The sequence below is a fragment of the Tursiops truncatus genome, chromosome 8 (assembly GCF_011762595.2).
Source record: "Tursiops truncatus isolate mTurTru1 chromosome 8, mTurTru1.mat.Y, whole genome shotgun sequence".
Lineage (NCBI taxonomy): Eukaryota > Metazoa > Chordata > Mammalia > Artiodactyla > Delphinidae > Tursiops > Tursiops truncatus.
In genome coordinates this window covers 102,425,177-102,445,915 of record NC_047041.1, presented here as the reverse complement: position 1 = coordinate 102,445,915, position 20,739 = coordinate 102,425,177, and the positions used below count along the sequence as shown (strand labels likewise).

Sequence of the window (20,739 nt, the reverse complement as noted above, 5' to 3'; positions counted from 1 at the left end):
GACGTTTGTGTTGGGAGACAAAGTGCCGGGGGAATAATTACAAGTGGCCGGAAAACACGGGGATGCTGACAGAATCGGGAAAGGCTTGGACCCGCTGGAGGGGCGGTGAGAGCGAGAGCGGGTGTGACGGCGGCGTCGGGGCCCAGCTGGGCGTGTGTCCTCGAAGGCGGGGAGCGAACGTGGTTCGCTGAGACTTTCCGGCCTTTGGGAGGAGACGCCCCCTGGGGTGGTCAGGGAAGGAGACAGGGAGAGTGAGCCAGTAGGCGAGGGACCTAGGGCGTGTTTGTGCTGCCCTGGGTTTCTGAGTGGGTGTCTTAAGTGTGTGTGGAAACCAGGGAGTGTGTCAAAGGGAGCTGGTGCAGACAGGCTCAGGTATATGTCTGAGCAGGCTGTGTTCACCCTGGCGGCCATACTCCAGTGTATCTCTGGGAGCCACTGTGTCTTGTGTGTCCGTGGACGCCTTGTAAAGTTACACTTTGTCCCTGGCGCTTGGCTTTGCACATTTTTCTCCTAGCTGCCCCCGTTTCCACATCTTCCCCTCTCCTGCTACCTGTGCGCCAAAATGGCCTCACCCCTGTGTGCCTGGCATCAGGGCAGACTCCATGGGTCCAGTAATGGCTGATGTTCCGGGCAGTCCCCGGCTCGGGCAGGGCCTGTGGACCCTGAGAGAAGGCCCACAGAGCATCAGGATATCTGAGCATTTGTTAGGACCCCAAGGTTGTCCCAGGTACGGGGTTGGAGGTAAGAAAGACAGAAATAGACATGGGTGTGTCGCTATGCTTTATGGGTGAGGTGCATAGGAATGTGAGATTAAGGGGTGAGTCTTTTCGGTTTCCGAGATGCTCGTGCTGAGACGGAAGGACAAGTGACTCTTCAGGCCCTGGCCATTTGGACTGGGTCCTTGCACTGGGCTCCTCTGGGGAGAACTGGTGGAAATCCTAGTGGCCGGAGCAGCTTCCGATGGCCTGAGCCTCTTCCCTCACGTTGTCATTTATAATACTTTTAATTCTTATTTTTCTGTGAAATGTAACAGCATCCCCTCATCAGCAGGTCCGCCTGTGGACCAGGCAGCAGGCACCTCCTCACTTTTTTGGAGATTGGCGCTAAACTCTGCCTGGCTTCTCCCTGCCCCCACCCCGTGTTTCTTGGACTCACCGTTTCCCCTGTTTCCTACTTTCACGATGACGTTTTCCCTCTTGGCATTGGAATATTAGTGTCCTGGGACAGGATCCCTTTGCAACCAATTGAGTCAACCCAGAAGTAGAGGAGCCTGTCTTTTCTTTAAATTATCCCAGGAGAGCAAGCTGACTCAGGAGGCCTGCAGCCTCTATAATGTCACATCCTTCTAATGACCACTTGGAACAGCGGCTGCTGTAATTTAAGTTCACACCCTCTCCTTTGTCCACCACCAAAAGGGAACAGCCATACCTCCTGCTGGACCGACCTGAGCAACTCTTACTCTTTCCTTCGGGTTAGATCATGCCTATAAACAGTAACTCATCGAGGAGCCACTTCGTGCCTCATCTTACACACATTGTCTCAGTCAACACAATGACTTGCTGAAAGAGAAAGTAATGTGCCCATTTTACAGATGAGGAAAGTGAGGCCCTGATGGGTGAAGCAACAGCATTTCACCACTGTTACATGACAGAGTCCTGATCCCAGACCTCCCCTGCATGTCCCCTGCTTCTAATTTCTTTCATCCTTTCTTCACAAAGCCTGTTTTCCATCTCTTATTTTTGTTCTTCACCTTGCTTATGAACTCATTCCAATTTCTGTATTTCCCGGCTTTTTAAGCTATGGGTTTTCCTCCCGGCCGTCTTCCTGCCCTTCCTCCTCCCCAGACCTCACTTCCCCAACCCCACCAACTGGTGTTTAGAAGCAGGTGCACGGTACTTGAAGGGCAGAAATGACCCCATGTTGCTGCCACAGATGAGCGAGAAGCTGTGCAGAAGAAAACCTTCACCAAGTGGGTCAACTCTCACCTGGCCCGGGTGACATGCCGGGTGGGAGACCTGTACAGCGACCTCCGGGATGGACGTAACCTCCTGAGGCTCCTCGAGGTGCTCTCGGGAGAGACACTGGTGAGCTGTGGTCACCAGGGAGGAGGAGGCCTGAGAGACAGTGGTCAAGGGGACAAGCTATGGGAGTGGCCCCGAACAAGAAGAGTGACACCGCAGAGCAGAAAGCAGTGGCCACCCTCTGCTCAAAGGATGGTTTCATTTTGAGAGGCTTTGCTGCGTGAATTAAACCAGGAGCATTGCTTCATGGAGACAGGAACAGTGGCCCCATTGAAAACATTCTTTTCCCACCCACTCTGGGTGTCCTTAATTCCCTTGGGAATCTTAATCTGCCTCAAGCCTCATCTGCAACTCAGCTTTAGCTCCCTGGGGCGGTCCCTGTGTTCCTGAGGGAGGTCATGGGGAAGGTGTAGGAAGCAGGGCCCCGGGAAAGCTAGGAGGGAAGGAAGAGGAGGCCCATGGTCCCATGGCTTTGTGTCCCTGGTCCCTCGACAGCCAAAGCCCACAAAGGGCCGCATGCGGATCCACTGCCTGGAGAACGTGGACAAGGCGCTGCAGTTCCTGAAGGAGCAAAAAGTGCACCTGGAAAATGTGGGCTCGCATGACATTGTGGACGGGAACCACCGCCTGACCCTCGGGCTGGTGTGGACCATCATCCTTCGATTCCAGGTACCCCGCACGGTGTTGCTCGGTGGGTGCCCTGCACACCGGTGCTGCAGCCCCCAAGGTCACTGCACACACGGAGGGCCTAGGACCTCCTACGCCAAATCAGGGGACGCTCCTCATTAAACAGGGTGGAGGCCAGCGTGGATGTTGTCAAACTTCTGTGGCAAATTCCCTGTGGCCTGGTCTGTGTACTGGTCACGGGCTATAGGACCACATGTCGCTGCACAAGGGACTGGAAATTTTACAGACTGGTCCTTCCCCACGGAGAGTTTTAGAGCTACATCTGGGGTCTGGTCACCAGCCCACTCCGCTGCCTCAAACTCTGCTCACCTTCCTCAAAAGAGAACAGCCACCCTACTCCTTCTTATGCTCTGAGCAAAGCCAGTCCAGTGTCCTTAACGCCATCACAGCTCTCCTGATTCCCCTGCCTCCTCTCCGGGTGTAACCTCCCCTGCTCCTTCCAGCCCTAAGCAGAGCTCTGTCAGCTTCACCTTTGAAACCCAGCTGTCAGGAAATGTTCACTCCACTACCTGCAGTTCCCCCACCTGCAGGAACCGCATTCTTCGCTTCGAGGCACTTCCACTCTTCTGAGTTCCCACCCCATCCTGCTGCCTCAGATCCCTTTGACCTGAAGTTTTGTGGTCACTGACCCAGGAGGAAAGGTCCCCAGGCTCTGTCCTTGGACCCCTAATCCAGGAATCTAAGGAGCAGTTTCCTGCCGTGTATCTCTGAGCATCTCTGATAATTCCAGGAGCCCCTGTTCAGGGAGTGAGGGCCTGCCTTCCTCCCTTCCTTCCTTCTGTCCTTCCTTCCTTCTTAGATCCAAGACATAAGTGTGGAAACAGAAGACAATAAGGAGAAGAAGTCAGCCAAGGATGCCCTGCTGCTGTGGTGCCAGATGAAGACCGCGGGGTGAGGCTGCCCAGGCAGCGTGGCCTTGGAGGGTTGGATGCACCGAGGCTGTGCAGAAAAGGAAGGATGGGGGCCAGGAACCACAAGCTGGAGGTCTGTCCTCGAGGCACAGACCGGGATGGCCCTCCTCACTGTCTATCCTGGCCTCTGTTTACAGGTACCCCAATGTCAACGTGCACAACTTCACCACCAGCTGGAGAGATGGGCTGGCCTTCAACGCCATTGTACATAAACACCGGTGAGAAGACGGGGGTTCGAGAGCTTGTCTGAGTTACTGGATGGGTTGATGACCCATGGGCCCAGGCACACATAGACAAAGCAGTGAGATGAGATGAGCTACACGGCAGTTACGGGAAAGGAACGTTCGGAGAAGAGCCAGGATGTCGGGGTGCCTACTGCATGGAGGGCTTGCGATGGGAGCCCTGGGGCAGGGAGGGTTGGGGACTTAGGGAGAAAGATAGGGGTGGTTTACTTTTCCTCTTCAGAATCTCACTTGCCCTTGATACCTTCTATATTCCTTCCCCACCCAGGCCAGACCTGCTGGATTTTGAGTCCCTGAAGAAGTGTAATGCACATTACAATCTGCAGAACGCTTTCAATCTGGCTGAGAAGGAGCTGGGACTTACAAAGCTGCTGGATCCTGAAGGTGGGGCAGAGAGGCTGTGGGTTAGAGACAGAAGGTAGATGAGTGGGTGCCGGGGGCTGAGGGCGGCGAGAACGGGAAGGAACTGCAGATCGTTCAGATGGCTACGGGATTTCTTTGGGAAGTGACGGAAATGTTCCGGATTTAGATCGTGGTGACGGTTGCACAATCTTGTGAATGTACTAAAAACCGTGGAATAGTATACTTTAAAAGGGTGAATTTTATGGCGTGAAAAGTATATCTCAATATAGGAAGAAAGGCAGCCCCGTGGCAGAAAGAGCCCTGGGGTATGGTTCTATCCCAGCCCCTCTACGGAGCAGCTCTGTGACATAGAGCCAGTCGCTTGGCATCTCTGTGGCTCGGTTTCCTCACCTCTAAAGTGAGAAGATTGGTCTCCGTGGTCTCTAAGGGCCCTTCTAATCCCAAAACTCTAGGGTTCTAAATTAAGCTCCGTGACCTTGAGGTCTCACAAAGCACTGGCCTTATGGTCAGCTGACCCTACTCATTGGCCCCTGTGGTTCTGATCTAATGCTGATGAGACTGGGAATGGCCACTGAGCTCTTGTTTTGTACCTGGCACTACACTTGACGTGCTCTAATTAATGTAATCCTCACAACACCCCCTTTGAAATCAATATCCTGCTCCATTTATGGAAGAGAAGACAAGGGCCTGTAAAGCTTGAGTGACTTCCCCAAGGTCATACGGCTGGTGGAGCTGAGATTCAAATTCAGGCAGCCTGGCTCCAGAGCCTGTTTCCTCAGTCACCTCTCTGGGAGAGCAGAGAGCCGTCTTGGTGCAGCCGGAAAAGGGAAGGACGGAAGGGCCGAGTGACTTCCTTGCTGAAAATGCTCCTTCTGAAGCTCCTTGGGCAGATTTCGGACTTGGTTACTTTCTCCCTGTCTTCCATCGCACCTGCAGTCCCTGTTCCCGTGATTCTTAGTCCAGAGTGACAAACATCAGCTAAGTAGTAATCGAAGCAGGCCAAGTACAAGGTTGCTGGGAGAGCATTTGAGAAGCACAGCTCAATGCTGTGCTATGGTAAAGCTATGATAAAGCACAGCTATGATAAAGGATATTTAAGTAAAGCCTCGTATCCCATAACTTTCTGAGATGATTTCCGTGGCTCCCGCCTGCCTGTGGGAGGTCAGAGGTGGTCAGGAGGGCTTCTGGTCTAATAGTCTTCCCTGTAGGTAGGATGCAAGCTGGCCCAATTAAGAGAACCAATTAAGAGATTTCAAGTCATAGTCAGCCTTGGTGTCCTCGTGGTAGGAGTTAATTTGGCTTGAAGGACACTCACCTCCTGGGCCCACAGCTGAACTTTGGGACTGAGGCAAGAAATAGCCATGACTGTGCCCCAAGACGGCCCTGAGAACTGGCCTCTGTCCCTGCTTCCAGGGCTCCCTGGGCCCATCCCTCTGAACATTCTGGGTTCAGGAGGCCTCGTTCATACCTTCTGTCTTGCTGCCCCTGAATTGGATGACTTCTTGGGCATCTTTCCAGCCCTTAAGTCCACGATCCATCCCCCAATGGGAATGCTATTTCTTTTCTTGTCTCTCTTCCTCCAAACAACTAATTTTACACTGGGCTTCTGGATTTTAAACTCTTTGGGCTTCTGGATTTTTAAACTCCGCTTGTTTCTAGGAAGAGGGGGAATAGAGAGGTTAGCTTTTCATGCCCTTGTAGTCCAAATAGTTTATTTGTCATTTTACTCTGAAGGGAGCTGGAAAGATATCATCAGCCTGGGAGGGCTAGGAGGCCCCTAGGATTGGGGCATACTTCTGGGAGGCAGGTTTCTAATCTCGGCCTGATCTGAGTGGTCCTTTTTCTCAGATGTGAATGTGGACCAACCAGATGAGAAATCAATTATTACCTACGTGGCTACTTACTACCACTATTTCTCCAAGATGAAGGCCCTGGCCGTGGAAGGCAAAAGAATTGGCAAGGTACTCTCCAGCATGGGGGTGGTAGGCATAAAGACCAGAGGAGGCCTGGCCTAGGGGTCCTACTCCCCTAAAGCAGGAGCAGGGGAGGACTGGGCCAGGGAACCCACAGCACGGTTTCACAGGTGCTGGACCACGCCATGGAGGCCGAGCGCCTGGTGGAGAAGTATGAGTCCCTGGCCTCAGAGCTGCTGCAGTGGATTGAGCAAACGATCGTGACCCTCAATGACCGGCAGCTGGCCAACTCCCTGAGTGGTGTCCAGAACCAGCTCCAGTCCTTCAATTCCTACCGCACTGTGGAGAAGCCACCCAAGTAGGTGTCCCTGAGCCACACCCTGCCACGGCCTGCCTGCCCCAAGCTGTGCTCACACAGCAGGAAGCCTAAATGAGGGGAGCCTTTTGGGAGGGAGATGCGGCAGCACATAAATGCAGTGGAGGCTCACTTCCCCCCGCTCAGAGCCCCATTAGCAGTTTCCAAAGTAAAAAATTTTAATGGTCACCCATTACAAGAAATCATGCTGTGGAAATGATTGCCATGGTATGTAGAGCCGGTGCGGTCTACTCAGAAGAGATTGGTCGGGGTGTCTCGGCAGCCCAATCCCAGCTTAAGGACAGGGGATTGGATCCGACAGGCAGGTTGTCGCTGGCAGTACGTGCATGTGGCCGGTCACTTGCACATTGCACAGGTTCTTATCATTTATGTATTTTAGCAACTGACTGTTGAAGTATGGAATTACTACTAGATGGTTCTATACGGTACATGCTAAAACTTCTGTGTTTTTTGTTTTTGAGCTCTTTTGGTGTTAATGTGTTTCAGCCCCAAAACTAATATTAAGCCAGAAAACATCTGTTCCTGTGCATTCCAGGGAATGATTTGAGGTGTGCCCTTTGACCCAGAAAGTCCTCTTCTGGGCATTGAACAAAGAAATAGCTTCAAGGATATTCACGAACGTGACCTTTGTAAAAGAAAAACAGGTCATGGTACAGCCACTGAAAATAATATCAGAGAAATGCATTTATTCACCTGAAAAGACGTTCATGAAACATAAGAGTTACAAGACAGTTGTCTGTGGATGGCAGAGAGCAAAGGGCTAAGCGTCCAGATTCAAAGTACCTGAGTTCACATTGTGGCTCTGCCACCTACCCTTGTGAGCACTGGGCATTATTTAGCCTGTCTGTGCCTCGGTTTTCACATCTGGAAAATGGGGGTAATGAGAGAATGTAGGTAACAGTGAGAAGGAGTTAGTGCATGCAAAGCCCTGAGAACAGGGCCTGGCTCTCCGTGAGTGAGTCCTCCACAAATGTTAGCTGTGGTTATGGTATGATCCCATCTGTGTAAAGCAAAAATGCAGTACATACATGCCCAAGGGTGACAGTGGTCGGGTCTGTGTGGTTTTCAGTTGTTTTAAAATTAGGTTCTTTTTTATTTATTTTTTGCGGTATACGGGCCTCTCACTGTTGTGGCCTCTCCCGCTGCTGAGCACAGGCTCCGGACGCGCAGGCTCAGCGGCCATGGCTCACGGGCCCAGCCGCTCCGCGGCATGTGGGATCTTCCCAGACCGGGGCACGAACCCATGTCCCCTGCATCGGCAGGGGGACTCTCAACCACTGCACCACCAGGGAAGCCCTAAAATTAGGTTCTTTTTAAACGTGGTTTACCAATATTTTCACAAGCTTTTATAAGAAGGAAAGCAACACAGAACAACTTCATTCTGAAATGTAAAGAGCCCCCGGGCCCCTCGTGGCCTTTGACTCTGACCCCACCTGGCCTCCTGCCTCAGGTTCACTGAGAAAGGGAACTTGGAAGTGCTGCTCTTCACCATCCAGAGCAAGCTGCGGGCCAACAACCAGAAGGTCTACACGCCCCGCGAGGGCCGGCTCATCTCTGACATCAACAAGGTCCACAGCCTCCCTTCCATCCCTGGGACGACCCACCCTCGGCACCAGCCCCTACTGTCCCTGCTTGAACCCTCGGCCTGGCTTGAACCCACCCATCCCGGGTGCAGGCGTGACTCCCACATCCTCTCCCGAGTCCTGCACGTCCCCCTCCTCCTCCCTCGGTCTCTCCATGCAAATTATACCCCAGTCCCTTATCTTGTTCAGCATATCCTCGACTCACGGGCCCTACTTTTGTTTCATTTTTTTCACAGCATAAGATTAACAAAAGTAATAGGGTTCGCCCACAGCCCCACCACCAGAAACAAATCCAGTGATTTCCACTGTTCCCTGTCCCCCTCCCGTCTTTGTCCACCAGCAGACGTGGTTTTCATGGGGCTCCACGGCATTCACGCCACCCTGTTCCTCATATTTCCCTGCACAGGCGTCTGACCGCATTCCACAGACCCACTAGACCGAGCTTCCCTGGGACCCACCCTGCACCCCCAGCCCCGGTGACCCCTCCCCGCCCTCACTTCCTGAGCCCTGGCCCTTTAGCACTAATCCTGTCTCCACCTCGCAGGCCTGGGAGCGGCTGGAGAAAGCTGAGCATGAGCGTGAGCTGGCCCTGCGCACGGAGCTGATCCGCCAGGAGAAGCTGGAGCAGCTGGCCGCCCGCTTCGACCGCAAGGCCGCCATGCGGGAGACCTGGCTTAGCGAGAACCAGCGCCTTGTGTCCCAGGTAGGACACGGCGGGGGGCTCTTGGCCTGTCCAGGCAGGTCTGGAGACATGGGAGAGTGAGAGAGAGTGGTGGATAAGGAGCCCTGCGAGGTGGGGAGCTAAAGAAACAAGAACTCCATCACACAGACTTGGAGACCAAGAGCCCGGGAGCCAGGGGCCAGAGCGTTGAACAGGAGAAGGGCTGGTGAGACAGGATGGGGTGGGATAGAGAGGACGCTGAGAGCCACCCCGTGGAGTTGGCACCTCGCAGCAGAAGTGCTCCGGGGGTGGGGGGCAGGGGGTGAGCAGAGCGGCTCCCGGAGCTCCCAGCCCTCCCTCCCTGTCCCCGCCCCAGGACAACTTTGGGCTGGAGCTGGCCGCCGTGGAGGCAGCAGTGCGGAAGCACGAAGCCATCGAGACGGACATCGTGGCCTACAGCGGCCGGGTGCAGGCGGTGGACGCCGTGGCCGCCGAGCTGGCCGCTGAGCATTACCACGACATCAAGCGCATCGCCGCGCGGCAGCACAACGTGGCGCGGCTCTGGGACTTCTTGCGGCAGATGGTGGCCGCCCGGCGGGAGCGGCTTCTCCTCAACCTGGAGCTGCAGAAGGTGTTCCAGGACCTCCTCTACCTCATGGACTGGATGGAAGAGATGAAGGTACCAGCGGATGCGGAGGTGGGGTCAAGGTGGTCGGGACCGTGGGAGTACGAAGGGCACGTTCGCCCATCTGCTCAGCCGAACCTTTGCAGAGGATGTACCAGTCCAGGGCCCTGTCCCCGGTTCAGATGAACAGAGCAAACAGCTCCCTGTCCTCAGGGGGCTCACGTTCCAGTGGGAGGAGGCTGATGATCAAACCCGTGGGCCTGTCAAAAAACAACATAGCAGGTGGGCGTGAAACCTATGAGGAAAGGGAGACAGGCCGTGCGATGGAGTGGTCCAGGAAGGCCTCTCTGAAAAATGCCATTTAGGCTGAGAGCAGAATGTCCCAAGGAGCCAGCACAGGGAGATCTAAGGAGAGAATGTTTCCAGGCAGAAGGAACAGAAAGGCCCTTGGCCTGCTCACATGTGGCATGTTCCGGATGAGAAGGGAGGCCGGGGGGTGGGGGTGGGCTGCTGTAAGAACAGGGAGGGGACAGGGGATGAGGTAAGGGAGGAAGCAGCCTGCTCGCGTAGGGCTTACAGCCCTGGTCAGGGAGTTTGGATTTTACTCAGAGTAACATGGAGCATTGAAAGTGATTAGAAGGTTTTGAAAAGGGGGAGAGACATGATTCTGCGTTTTTACATTTTTTTAAATGTCACTTTGACTGCTATTTGAAGAATGGCTGTGGGCAGCCAGAGTGGGAGCAGAGAGAGACCAGTCACAGGCTGTTGCAGTGATCTAGGCGAGAGACGGGGATGTGGATAGGTCTGCAGAGATGCTGACGATTGCTGGGGTGCTGGGGACTGAGCCACGACCATAGGAGGGTGGCGATAATTCTGGTGCTGAGATGATGAGTCAGGGCGGAGATTCCAGGAGCAGGGTTTAGTAGGAAAGTTGTTCAGCAGGAGGGGAGTTGAGTACAAAGAGGCCAGGGTGCCAGGAGAGAACTCAGGGGTCACTATGTGTGTGAGTGAGGGCTGACAGCTGGGAGCATGTGTGCTCACCTGGGTGCAACACCTGGAGCCGCCCCAAGAGGTCGGGATGTGTGGTTGATCCAGGAAGATGGGACGAGGTTAGTGCCTGTGTGTGGCGGGGCAAGAGGCCTGACTGGGAGGGAACCGGGCGGCTCTCAGACGGCCATCGACATGCTGCGTGCGCCCCGCAGGGCCGGCTGCAGTCCCAGGACCTGGGCAAGCATCTGGCTGGAGTGGAGGACCTGCTGCAGCTGCACGAGCTGGTGGAAGCCGACATTGCTGTACAGGCTGAGAGGGTGCGGGCCGTCAGCGCCTCTGCACTGCGCTTCTGCGACCCAGGAAAAGGTGAAAACCGGGAGGGGGAGGAACTGGAGAAAAGGTGGGGGGGCTGGGAAGGAGAACATTAAGAGCTGAAGCAGCAAGACTGGAAAAACCTGAGGACGGGAAAGATGATGGGTGGACGGTGGGCGACAGAGCTAAGAGGGTGGGGTGGGGGGATTCGTAACTAGGGGTGCACAGGGGGCAGGAGAGGGCTGGGCCACAGCTTTTGGCCCTCTGGTGTGACTGTTTCAGAGTACAAACCGTGCGACCCCCAGCTGGTGTTGGAGCGGGTGGCCGCCCTGGAGCAGAACTATGAGTCGCTGTGCAAGTTGGCAGCGGCTCGGCGGGCCCGGCTGGAGGAGTCCCGGCGACTCTGGCGCTTCCTCTGGGAGGTGGGCGAGACCGAGGCCTGGGTGCGGGAGCAGCAGCACCTGCTGGCCTCGGCAGAAACCGGCCGGGACCTGACCGGCGTCCTCCGCCTGCTCAACAAGCACACAGCCCTGCGAGGCGAGATGAGCGGCCGGCTGGGGCCCCTGAAGCTCACCCTGGAGCAGGGCCGGCAGTTGGTGGCCGAGGGCCACCCCGGGGCAGGCCAGGCCGCCGCCCGCACCGCCGAGCTCCAGGCGCAGTGGGAGAAGCTGGAGGCCCTGGCGGAGGAGCGTGCCCAGCGGCTCGCCCAGGCCGCCAGCCTCTACCAGTTCCAGGCGGACGCAAACGACATGGAGGCCTGGCTGGTGGACGCGCTGCGCCTGGTGTCCAGCCCCGAGCTGGGGCACGACGAGTTCTCCACGCAGGCCCTGGCCCGGCAACATCGGGCCCTGGAGGAAGAGATCCGAGGCCACCGGCCCACCCTGGACACCCTGAGGGAGCAGGCCGCGGTCCTGCCTCCCGTGCTGAGCCGCGCACCTGAGGTGCAGGGCCGGCTGCCCGCCCTGGAGAGGCACTACGAGGAGCTGCTGGCCCGCGCGGGCGAGCGCGCACGTGCCCTGGAGGCGGCCCTGGCGCTCTACACCATGCTCAGCGAGGCGGGGGCCTGCGGGCTCTGGGTGGAGGAGAAGGAGCAGTGGCTAAACGGGCTCGCCCTGCCTGAGCGCCTGGAGGACCTGGAGGTCGTGCAGCAAAGGTGGGCCCCGCTCACGCCCCGCCCTCCCGAGTGGCCTTGAGTTTGGGGCCAGTGTATAGGGTGGCCCCCATGTGGTGGTGTGTGGTGGGTGCCACCATAAACTGCCTGCTCTGGCTACATCCATCCTTTGGAGTCTTGCCAGTCGTCCGGTTTCTGCTTTAATGAGAAACGTTAAATAGCCTCAGAAATAGAAACATTATGCCGCAAACTCCTATACAGCCCTCACCCAAATTCAGTCATCATCAGTATCTTGCTCTGTTTGATTAATTGTCCTTTTCAAAAGCAAATCCCCAGTATTAACGTTTCACCTCTGTATTCTCCAGGAGCACAGAAATTTGCAATATGAGTACACTATTTTGTAATTGTGTGTGCAGGCTTACACTAGCTAAGGCTTTGAAGTTATAAACCTTTTAGACAGAGACACTGATTAACCCCTCGTGAAGTAGCTTTATTTACAGAATAAGAAATCCTAAAATAATTTAGAAATGATGTTTTTCTTATCGAACCACACACAATACCATTATCACATAAAACAAAATTAGCAATTCCTTGATATCACCTACTACTCAATCTTCTTTTTCCTTCTATTGGTTTACTTATTTATTTATTTATTTTTCTTTTTTGGCTGCGTCGGGTCTTAGTTGCGGTACTCGGGATCATCTTTCGTTGTGGCGCACGGGCTTCTCCCTAGTTCTGGCGTGCGGGTTTTCTCTTTCCAGTTGTGGCGCACGGGCTCAATAGTTGAGGCGCGCGGGCTTAGCTGCCCTGTGGCGTGTGGGATCTTAGTTCCCTGACCAGGGATGGAACCCGCGTCCCCTGCATTGGAAGGCAGATGCTTTACCACTGGACCACCAGGGGAGTCCCTACTACTCAATCTCTAGTCACATTTCTTGGTGGTCTTAAAAATGTAATTAAAGATGTTTTGTTGCTTTTTTCAATATATCCCATGACAGGAGTCAGAAACCCCTATGCCAGATACAGCCTCTGCCTGTTTTTGTAAATAAAGCTTTATTGGAACATAGCCATGCCCATTCATTTGCATGTCATCCCTGTGTCTGCTTTTGCACTAAAACAGCAGAGCTGAATATTCGTGATAAAGACCGAATGGCTCACAAAACCTAAAATATTTATTACGTGGCCCATTTGCAGACTCTGCTCTATGAGAATATGAAATGTTCCAGGAGAAGTTATGCTTCACATCTTTATCACTTAAATTTTTCTCGTTATCAACTCATTTTTTAACACATATTAGTAAGGTGAGACCCAGGTAGGCAGCTAAGGGGTGAGTCCCAGGAGGAGTAAGGGAGGTTCTGCTGAAGGGGGAAGGCCTGTGCCAGGGATTAGTTTGACTTGTTGTCCAGCTGGTCCTCACCTTTAATTTTTACCATGTTTTTGAGCCGCTCTAGAGATGACAGTTTTTCTACTTGTCTGGGGGGAGTTGGGGGCTCCCCCTTGATCCACAGATGCTATGAACCATGTAGGGAAGAGGTGCAGAGGCTCCTGTCAATAAGCCTCATGTTGACGGAGAGGAGTTCTCGTGGGCATGCATCTAAGGGAGGTGGACCAGCGCACCGCTGCTTCCCACCACTCATGCCCAGCTCTTCCACCCCATCAGGTTCGAGACCCTGGAGCCTGAAATGAACGCCCTTGCAGCGCGAATTACTGCTGTGAATGACATCGCAGAGCAGTTGCTGAAGGCCAACCCCCCGGGGAAGGACAGCATTGTCAACACCCAGAAGCAGCTCAACCACAGGTGGGGTGAGAAAGGATGCAGCAGACAGGACGGCAGCTGGAAGAGAGTTCTGTAGGGCATGGGAGGGAGGCTAAAATGAGGAGGGAAAGCCATCTGAAATATGTCGGACGGGGGTGGTGATGAAAGAGATGGAAGTGGGGTAAAGGTCGTCTGAAGGGGCTGGTGCCTGGACAGGGAGCAGACAAGAGGGGTCACGGAAAGATGAGTGGGGAGCAGGCTCTCTAAACAGCAGAAGCAGGCGGTAGGTTATACCAAGGGCGAGAGAGCAGGAAGAAGCTTCCCATCTACCTGCACAGGGCGGGAAAGCTGAGCAGCTCCGGACACTCCCTCTGCCCTCAGGTGGCAGCAGTTTCGGTCCCTGGCGGACGGCAAGAAGGCAGCTCTGACGTCAGCCCTGAGCATCCAGAACTACCACTTAGAGTGCACAGAGACCCAGGCCTGGATGAGAGAAAAGACCAAGGTCATCGAGTCCACCCAGGGCCTGGGCAATGACCTGGCCGGGGTGCTGGCGCTGCAGCGTAAGCTGGCCGGCACCGAGAGGGACCTGGAGGCCATCGCTGCCCGGGTGGGCGAACTGACCCGAGAGGCAAATGCCCTGGCTGCTGGCCACCCCGCCCAAGCCCCTGCCATCAGCGCCCGGCTTGGAGAGGTGCAAGCCGGCTGGGAGGACCTCAGGGCCACCATGCGGCGACGAGAGGAGTCGCTGGGCGAGGCGCGGCGGCTGCAGGACTTCCTGCGCAGCTTGGATGACTTCCAGGCCTGGCTCGGCCGCACGCAGACCTCCGTGGCCTCTGAAGAAGGGCCGGCCACCCTGCCTGAGGCAGAGGCCCTCCTGGCCCAACATGCAGCCCTGCGGGGAGAGGTGGAGCGGGCCCGGAGCGAGTACAGCCAGCTTCGGGCCGTGGGTGAGGAGGTGACCCGGGACCAGGCCGATCCCCAGTGCCTCTTCCTACGGCAGCGACTCGAAGCGCTGGGAACCGGCTGGGAGGAGCTGGGCCGCATGTGGGAGAGCCGACAAGGCCGTCTTGCCCAGGCCCACGGCTTCCAGGGGTTCCTGCGAGATGCTCGCCAGGCCGAGGGCGTGCTCAGCAGCCAGGTAAGAGTCCGGGGGGCAAAGTCCCAACCAGGAAAAAGTGGGAAATAGGGACCAAAGGAATGAGAAGGAGTGGTGGATGAGGAGGTAAACGCAGCACATGGAGTAGGTGAGGGAACAGGATGGGCAGGGAGAACACGTTAAAAAAAAAATACGGGGGCTTCCCTGGTGGCTCAGTGGTTGAGAGTCCGCCTGCCGATGCAGGGGACACGGGTTCGTGCCCCGGTCCGGGAAGATCCCACATGCCGCAGAGCAGCTGGGCCCATGAGCCATGGCCGCTGAGCCTGCGCGTCCGGAGCCTGTGCTCCGCGACGGGAGAGGCCACAACAGTGAGAGGCCAGCGTACCGCAAAAAAAAAAAAAAAAAAAAAAAAGGGAGTGAAAAAAAAAAAGATGTAAACATAACTTACCAAAACTGACTAGAGAAGAAATAGAAAACCTGGCTTGTCATATAACAGAAATGTAATCAGCAGCTATAAATAAGATGGAACACGACTTGGAGTGTTAAAGTCCCTCCAGCCCAGCTCCGTTCTAACTTTCTGAGACTCCCACATAATCACGCACCATCCCTCCGTCTTCAGGGCCAGAGTCTGCCTGTCCCTACCTGGTTGGCTTCCATGTCTCAGATGGGCCCTTTGGTAGGTTCCTTCTGAGAGGTTGAGAAATGAGCTCGGTATCTCCCCTCCCACACAGGAATATGTTTTGTCTCACACGGAGATGCCGGGGACACTCCAGGCTGCTGATGCCGCCATTAAAAAACTGGAAGACTTCATGAGCACCATGGATGCCAACGGTGAGCGGATCCGCGGGCTCCTGGAAGCCGGGCGCCAGCTGGTGTCTGAGGGCAACATCCATGCCGAGAAGATCCAAGAGAAGGCAGACTCCATAGAGAGGAGGTATGATGAGGACAGTGGGCAAATGAGGGTCCCTAAAGGGGACCAGGTGAAAACAGGATGAACGTGGCACTCAGACCGACAGATGGGGGTGGGGAGCTGACAAAAAGCAGAGGAGGAAAAACCAAGTGGTCCGAGAGGGACTGAGTCACAGGCGGGGAAGTTCCGCCTCCCCGAAGTCTCCTAGGGTAGCTGGACACTGGGCCTCAGGGTTGCTGGGTTGACTTGTAGCGCTCCCGGAAGGTATTGTCCCCAGAGGAGGAGGACTGAGGGCTTCTAGGTTAGTTAGACGGTCATAACTCTTTCATAGCAAGTTCAAGGGCTTCACAGGGGCCTGTCATTACAGACACAAGAAGAATCAAGAAGCAGTGCAGCAGCTTTTGGGCCGTCTTCGGGACAACCGAGAGCGGCAGCGTTTCTTACAAGACTGTCACGAGGTGAGGCTCGCAGTCCCCCATGTCGCCTCTGACGTTCCCTGGCCACCCTTTCCCACAACGCCCTCGCTCTCTGAGCCTGGAGTCAGTCCACTGCAGTGTCACCTGAGCATGTGAATCCCTGCCTGGCTTCTCCCCACATCCCCCACCTCCCCCGACTCACCCTCGCCCCCTTCCCGCTTCACACTTCCCTCTCTCTGAAGTGTATTCTGCCCTTCTCCATCCCTGCTCCATGATCGGTCCAGCTGAAACTCTGGATTGATGAGAAGATGCTGACAGCCCAGGACGTGTCCTATGATGAGGCCCGCAACCTGCACACCAAGTGGCAGAAGCACCAGGCGTTCATGGCCGAGCTGGCCGCCAACAAGGACTGGTTGGACAAGGTGGACAAGGTGAGCAATGGGACGGGGGCAGCAAGAAGGAAGCCTTTGGAACCTCCTCCCTTCAGCGTCCCAGCCGCAGTGCAGGGGAGGGTCCTGGCTTCAGGATCTGGTTTAGAGATCATGGAGCCCTTGGTGCCAAACTTCCAAGGTGGAAAGAAATGGTCTGGGGAGCAAATGTCTTAGGTCAATGGGACAGTGACTCCAGAACTTTGAGAAAAGGCAAATTAGTACGGAGCCAGACTGCAGCTTTGGGTCAGCACGATATCTATTCCTGGTCCAGAGCAGGAGGGCACTCTTCAGTGGGGTCATCAAACTTCTCTAAAGGGCCAGGCGGAAAATACCTTAGGCTTTGCAGGCCACGCAGTTTCTGCTGTTATTACTCAACTCAATTTGGCCAGTGTGGTGCCAAATCAGCCACAGGGAATACATAAACGAATGAGTGTAGCTGGGTTCCAATAAAACTTTATTTATAAAAACAGGTGGTGGGCCAGATTTGGCCCTCGGGCCACAGTTTGCCAACCTCGTTTTTGAGTCTTGCTTTCCTGGTATTTGGTCTCCCACCCAGCTCTGCCTCAAGAGCTGAGCACAGGCAAAACTTAATTTCTACTCAGCAAGTATTCCTGGACAACATCCTGTGTGCTCAGCACTCTTCTAGGTGCTGCAAGGTATATAAAAAGATGCTTTCCTTCCCTCAAGGGCATGACGGTTGGGAAGAGGAAGAGACCAGTGTGGATCCAGTTTCTCCATTTGTTCAGCAAATATTTACTTTGTGCTACTCTGTACAAGGCCTTGTATTAGGCACTGAGTGGGGAACAAAGGTGATTCCATTGCAGGCTCCACCCTCGAGGAATGACACAGGAGCCAGGATATGAGACATGTACACAAACAGCTAAAGTCAATCCAAAGCAGAATATAACAAATATAATGAGAGAGCCTGATAAAGCCTGGGCACTAAGGAGAGAGGAGACGTGGGAATCCTAGAAGCAGGGGCCAGCGGGGCAGTCCATGAAGGACGAGGAGAATTTGGACAGGCAGAGGTGTTGAGGGAAAGATGTTTCTTGGTAGAGAAACCAGAAACCAGGGGTGTGGAAGTGGGGCGCCTGTCTAGGAGCAAGGGCGTAAGTCCTTCTGGCAGGAGCACAGAATGCGTGAAGCGGCCATGGAAGGAAAGGTGGGAAAAGCCTGCCAGACCGGGTCATGAAAAGCCCCGCTCACCACGTAAGGACTGTGCATCAGAGTGGATTGTGCCGACGGTTGGTAAAGTTCCCCAGTGGTGCTCTTCATCCTGGCCTGAAGGCAGTGTCTTGGTTTGTGTTCCCCTGGAAGCAAGGCTTCCAGTGCAGGACACTTCCACGGGAGGTGATCACAGGAATGCCAGTAGCGGGTGGGGAGGTGAGGCGGAGAAGGGAAGGTAGTCAGTGAAGGGTCCACTGCCATGCCAGTTACCCCAGTGGGCACCTGACACTCAGTCCTCATGGGACACCTGGGCGACGGTGTGGAACATGCATGAGTTATCCCAACCAAAGCAAGGACTCCCAGCGTTGGTCCACCAATGCCCTGGCTGTCGCTGGTTGAGGACTGCTTCTGGGGGCATAACTCCCTGGCACTTCCAGGCCACCTTGCGTACAGATCAAGTCACGCTGCCCTCACCTCCCCAGAAACCAAAGTCCTCAAGCAGAAGAGCTGGGAGTGGGGAAACCAGGTGAGTCACTTGCCGTAGTTCAGGTGAGAGGTAATGAGCTGAGAAACACAAAATGATGGCGGATAACACAATAGCACGTGCAATATGACACTGAAAACCACAAGCACCAGGGAACTCAAAATAAGGAGAGAGCGCACTGGCCTCTTCACTGAGACAAAGTTGTATTGTTTCTTTTTTTTGCGGTACGCGGGCCTACTCACTGTTGTGGCCTCTCCTGTTGCGGAGCACAGGCTCCGGACGCGCAGGCTCAGCGGCCATGGCTCACGGGCCCAGCCGCTCCGCAGCACGTGGGATCTTCCCGGACCGGGGCACGAACCCGTGTCCCCTGCATCGGCAGGCGGACTCCCAACCACTGCGCCACCAGGGAAGCCCTGAGACGAGGTTTGATGGGACCTTGAGGAAGGAGTAGGGTTTACTCAGCAGTGAGGGTAGGAGAGCTTAGAAAGCTTGGAGAACACCCAAGAACTCGGTAGGATAGCCCTTACTTCAGGTCTCCTGCCCTTTAGGTCCCTGTTCTGCTATCGGCTCGTGTTCAGTGGTATCTAATTCTGACACTGACCCCTTCTTTGTCCCACACCCAGGAAGGGCGGGAGCTGACTCTGGAGAAGCCGGAGCTGAAAGCTCTGGTGTGGGAGAAGCTAGACGACCTGCACAGGCGCTGGGATGAGCTGGAGACCACCACCCAGGCCAAAGCCCGCAGCCTCTTTGATGCCAACCGAGCTGAGCTGTTTGCCCAGAGCTGCTCTGCCCTGGAGAGCTGGCTGGAGAGCCTGCAGGCCCAGCTGCACTCCGACGACTACGGCAAGGACCTCACCAGCGTCAACATCCTGCTCAAGAAGCAGCAGGTACACGGCGGGCCTTTGGTGGGACTGGTGAACAGCAGAAGAAACGAGGGGGGAGTCAGTAGCTCTTGAGATTCACGAGACCATCCTCAGCCCTCGCAGACAGCGTCTTCACTGGTATTTCTCAAGGCGACTTCCACGGGCCACCAATGTCAGAATCTCTGGGAGTGTGTGTCAGTCAGAGTAAAGTCGGGAGACAGAAACCACACTCAAACTTGAACAAGGAAACTTTAGTGAAAAGAACTACTAACTAATAAAAGAGGGTTACCTGCCAGTGGGGTAAAGAGAACTCCAAAACAGGGATCAGAAAACATTTTTCTGTAAAGGGCCAAATAGTATTTTGAGCTTTGAGGGTCATACGGTCTCTGTCACAACTGTTCAACTCTGTCCTCCTCGGGTAAAAACATCGACCATAGTCGATGCGTAAAAGACTGGTGTGGCTGTGTGCCAATAAAACTTGATTTACAAAACCCAGCCAGGGGCGGGGTTTGCTGACCGCTGGTCTAAAGAATGCAGGAATAGCACGTGTAGGGAGCAGCTACTGCCTCTAGGACTGAGGAGGGGGCGCCCAGGAAGGAATGGGATGCCCTCCTCCTACCCCAAGGCTGAGTTTCAGACCTCACTGGTGAAGGCAGAGGCCCGCTGGATGGCGTAGAAATTTGATGGGGTGTCACAGACCAGAGCAGGTCTGAATCTGGCAGGCCAAGGCTGGCCATCAGGAAGTTGCCACTGAGATGCCAGCAAAACCTGCTGGAGGGTGAGGGCCACCGGGTCTCCTGCACACCGCGGGCAGTTGTACCGTAGGAGCAAGAAGGAAAGCACACTGGAACCGTAGCTAGAAGCCTCCGCCTCGCCTGTGCATCCAGGTGTCCCTCCAGCGCCCTCTACGGACAAGGCCTAGTGTTGCACCAGCTGGCAAAGGAGAAATATTTACAGGGTCCAGTTCCAGTGACTCAAAATGGGCAAAGATGGACTTGGACCTGAGATGGATTGGGGACTAAGAGACAGTAAATTGATAGCTAGCACAGTTCTCACACCCCCTGGATTCTCATATATATTAAAGTTTGAGATCCACTGATGTAGGCCATGAAGAGATACTCTCCCTGGGCTGAGCCCCAGGGATAAGAATTCATGATTGGCTCGATATAGACCAGTGTCTCCGCTGAGTTTGAAGGTGGAGGCACGGTGATAACACCTCCTTCCTCTTCCGGTTGGCAGATGCTGGAAAGGGAGATGGCTGTGCGAGAGAAGGAGGTGGAAGCAATCCAGGCACAGGCAAAAGCTCTGGCCCAGGAAGACCAGGGTGCAGGGGAGGTGGAGAGGACCTCGCGGGCTGTGGAGGAGAAGTTCAGGGCCCTGTGCCAGCCCATGAAGGAGCGTTGCCGGCGCCTGCAAGCCTCTCGCGAGCAGCACCAGTTCCACCGGGACGTGGAGGATGAGATCGTGAGTCTCCGGCGCCTGGGACGGGGCTGCCTTTGGCTCTCTAATCTCCTTCTTGGATGCTGGGGGGAATGCCAGCAGTGCTCTGTTTTCTCTTCCCTTTGGCACTGAAAGTCAACCCTCTAGGGACACCCTCTAGGTCCCTTGGCCCCAGAACCGGGAGCCCTAGAAAACCTTCCCCCAGGAGTCCCCACTATCCAACCCCTAGCTCGGACTTTGCCCTCCGGACCTCCACTAACCCCCACTTTCGTATCCAGTTGTGGGTGACGGAGCGGCTGCCCGTGGCTAGCTCCATGGAGCATGGCAGGGACCTGCCCAGTGTCCAGCTCCTCATGAAGAAAAACCAGGTGAGGCAGAGGCTAA

The 20,739-nt window shown here is 55.1% G+C and overlaps 1 protein-coding gene across 2 annotated transcripts in view; it reads left to right on the top strand.

Annotated features, from left to right (window-relative positions):
• The window catches only part of SPTBN2 (spectrin beta, non-erythrocytic 2), a 29,077-nt gene that overhangs the window by 486 nt on the left and 7,852 nt on the right, over positions 1 to 20,739 (top strand). For both annotated transcript variants that reach the window (XM_033861171.2, XM_033861170.2), the window contains exons 2-21: positions 1,933 to 2,084; positions 2,517 to 2,690; positions 3,508 to 3,599; positions 3,757 to 3,837; positions 4,130 to 4,245; positions 6,073 to 6,185; positions 6,308 to 6,495; positions 7,964 to 8,081; positions 8,641 to 8,799; positions 9,134 to 9,436; positions 10,585 to 10,738; positions 10,967 to 11,837; positions 13,453 to 13,590; positions 13,930 to 14,686; positions 15,376 to 15,578; positions 15,922 to 16,012; positions 16,255 to 16,401; positions 18,676 to 18,939; positions 20,155 to 20,379; positions 20,634 to 20,723. In XM_033861171.2, the coding sequence (XP_033717062.1) occupies positions 1,933 to 2,084; positions 2,517 to 2,690; positions 3,508 to 3,599; positions 3,757 to 3,837; positions 4,130 to 4,245; positions 6,073 to 6,185; positions 6,308 to 6,495; positions 7,964 to 8,081; positions 8,641 to 8,799; positions 9,134 to 9,436; positions 10,585 to 10,738; positions 10,967 to 11,837; positions 13,453 to 13,590; positions 13,930 to 14,686; positions 15,376 to 15,578; positions 15,922 to 16,012; positions 16,255 to 16,401; positions 18,676 to 18,939; positions 20,155 to 20,379; positions 20,634 to 20,723 (4,436 nt within the window). The remainder of the gene's footprint in view (positions 1 to 1,932; positions 2,085 to 2,516; positions 2,691 to 3,507; positions 3,600 to 3,756; positions 3,838 to 4,129; positions 4,246 to 6,072; positions 6,186 to 6,307; positions 6,496 to 7,963; positions 8,082 to 8,640; positions 8,800 to 9,133; positions 9,437 to 10,584; positions 10,739 to 10,966; positions 11,838 to 13,452; positions 13,591 to 13,929; positions 14,687 to 15,375; positions 15,579 to 15,921; positions 16,013 to 16,254; positions 16,402 to 18,675; positions 18,940 to 20,154; positions 20,380 to 20,633; positions 20,724 to 20,739) is intronic.